The following is a 3,037-nucleotide window of genomic DNA, read 5'->3' as shown; positions in this document are numbered from 1 at the left end:
TCTAATTACCGCAAAAAAACGGAAATCGCAGAGCATAGAATGTCACCCAGGATATCAGGACATCAGTGTTGTCTGCAATGACCACAACATCTATTTGTTCAGACACACTAACTGCTGTCTTGGTGATCAGAAGGTCTGCATCTCCACATGCATGTATTGTCTGACATCCAACACGTTCAAAGCTTTCACTAAGCATCATCAAAAAACGCTGCTTATTTGATTTGTTTGACAGAAAAATATCCCTCTTCATTGTCCGTTTCATGTCCATAGAAAATAAAATATAAGGGGAGCTTTTATCTTCACTTCTTCTAATATGAGTGGCATCCTTATTGGAAGGGATTCAGTATTGAATCCCGGGTCGGGATCCCGGCGTTCAGAATCCCGACGCCGGAATCCCGACAGCCGAAATGCCGACAAGGGGGGGACGTGGATCGCCCCTCCTTGCGGGCTCGCTGCACTCGCCACGCAGCGGGCCCGGTGCCTCGCTACGCTCGGCACACTAATTTATTCTCCCTCCAGGGGTGTCGTGGACACCACAGGAGGGAGAATGTGTCGGCATTTCGGCGGTCGGGATTCCGGCGTCGGGATTCTGAACGCCGGGATCCCGACCGCCGGGATTTTAACTGCATCCCATTGGAAGGACCATCCAAATATCCATCAAACACAATCACAACTGATTTACCATACCTTGTAAGAACGAAGATTGTATAGCTATTACAGATGTCTGAGAACTGCATACCAATGACCATGGTGCATCTCCATCGAGTACATAGAGTGGATCAGAATGTGGTGCTTCTGATACACCTATCTGACATTTCTTCACCTTGACCCACATGGCATTGGAAAGACTGAATCGGCAAACAAGATGCTGGATAGCAGGTTGCCATCTGTATATAAATATATATATATATATATATGTGGACTGGGTGCCGGTGAGGATTCAGTATTGAATCCCGGCGGTCGGGATCCCGGCGTTCAGAATCCCGATGCCGGAATCCCGACCGCCGAAATGCCGATCGCCACTCAGCGGGCCCGGTGCCTCGCTACGCTCGGCACACTAATTTATTCTCCCTCCAGGGGTGTCGTGGACACCCACGGAGGGAGAAAGTGTCGGCATTTCGGCGGTCGGGATTCTGAACGCCGGGATCCCGACCGCTGGGATGGTAACTGCATCCTGCCGGTGAGTGCTGAGCGCTTTTCAGCCCAGCAGTTTTTCCCATAATCGTTTTTCATACACGCTGGGCAAAATGTATATAATTTTTTTTTTTTTATTCCCTATTTTGGCACTCAGATAGGGAAGGGGGGGGGGGGCGCTGCAAACTTTCTTGGCAGGGGGGAGCAAAATTGATACACCACTGCCTGGCCAATACTTGTTACTACGATGAACAACATGTAGACTTTCTAAAAACGTTGTAATTGGTATATATTTGAAGTTAATCGGAGCAATGCATGCATTTTATAGATTTCAAGAGTAAATCCAAGATCGCAGCCAATACTTTCCCATACTTAGATTTTTCTTGACTTTTGATATGTTTGGGATATTACTCCAAGTCTAAAAACCTTACTTCATTTATGTTACAATTAGTTTGATGTTTAACCTTTTGTTTACCTAATATGACTGGCTTACTCCACTCTCAACATTAGCTTGAAAATAAGTTACTCTGCAGTGTTAACGTCTTTTGATATACACAGCTGTAAGTCCTCATATGTCAATGTTCTACAACAGAGTTAAATCTGTAACCTTTCTTCTTTCAGTTATCAAGCTGAGCTGGATAAATGAACGTCCCAAATCAGACAATGATCACATACTTTATCATTAGGGGAATATCAGACGTTCCAATGCTTCAACTTCCCATCTTCATCCTGGTTCTTCTCATTTATCTCCTCACTCTAGGTGGCAACAAAACCATTCTTCTACTGGTCTGCCTGGACCCTCAGCTTCACACTCCGATGTACTTCTTTCTGTGTAACCTGTCCATCATGGACATGTCCTACAGTACAGTCACGTTGCATAAGGTCATTATCAGCTTCCTAACAGGGGATAAAACAGTTTCTGTACCAGCATGTATGGCTCAGATGTTCATCTTCACATCCCTATTGTGCAATGAACTGCTTATCCTGACCGCAATGAGTTATGATCGCTACGTTGCCATCTGCAATCCTTTGCACTATGCTGCAGTCATGAGCCCTTGTGTCTGTGCTGGGCTGGCAGGTGCCTGCTGGATGCTGGGCTTTGTAGCATCTATACCTAATACTGTTATAATATCCAGGTTTACTTGTTATAAAACCAAAGAAATAAATCACTTCTTCTGTGACCTTGTCCCTCTAGTAAAACTTTCCTGCAATGATACCTCACTTTCTGAATTCGTGATGTTTATTTGTGGACTTTTCTTTGCCACCATCCCCTTTCTCCTCACCTTCATCCCTTACGCCTTCATTGTCCAGACCATACTGAGCATCCGTACTGGGAAACAGAAAGCTTTCTATACATGTTCCTCACACATCACAGTGGTCATTCTCCTGTACCTGACCCTCATCTACCAATACATGAGACCAGCTTCCATGGACACACTGGAATCTAATAAGCTTTCCTCTTTGTTTAACACAGCTGCTGTTCCCATGCTTAATCCACTCATCTACAGCCTTAAAAATAAAGACGTCAAATCTGTCCTAAAGCGGCAGTGGTATCGGATGACTGCTTAAAAGCGCAAAAACTAAGCTAGAAAATTATTGCGACACTTCTGATCAGGCTCCAAAGAAACCCCCCAATGAAATTACAATCATTAAGGCACAAACCCTACTGGATGTTTTCCTGCCACAGTACAGACCCTGTATGCCATCACATCCTGTGGTTCGCTGCAGATTCAGCACTTCTTAAACTGTGTCTGCATTACTGTGCTTATATTCTTCTATGTGGATGACTGCTCTACATTGACGGGGTCTACCTTCAGAATGTCATCGCTAGAAAGTCATCAGTAAGTATATATATATATATATATATATATATATATATATATATGCGTCAATTGCGTCGGCA

At 44.4% G+C, this 3,037-nt stretch overlaps 1 protein-coding gene across 1 annotated transcript; it reads left to right on the top strand.

The window, feature by feature from the left end:
* Window positions 1–1,776: 1,776 nt before the first annotated feature.
* Window positions 1,777–2,703, top strand: LOC146036912 (olfactory receptor 8D1-like). Its single transcript, XM_083160755.1, has one exon. The coding sequence runs from the start codon at window positions 1,777–1,779 to the stop codon at window positions 2,701–2,703; it is 927 nt and encodes a 308-aa protein (XP_083016881.1).
* Window positions 2,704–3,037: the final 334 nt, after the last annotated feature.

This window comes from Crinia signifera, chromosome 9 (assembly GCF_055691185.1).
Source record: "Crinia signifera chromosome 9, ASM5569118v1, whole genome shotgun sequence".
In the NCBI taxonomy this organism is placed as follows: Eukaryota; Metazoa; Chordata; class Amphibia; order Anura; family Myobatrachidae; genus Crinia; species Crinia signifera.
The sequence above is the reverse complement of the archived record's forward strand: the minus strand, read 5'-3'. Positions and strand labels throughout refer to the sequence as shown.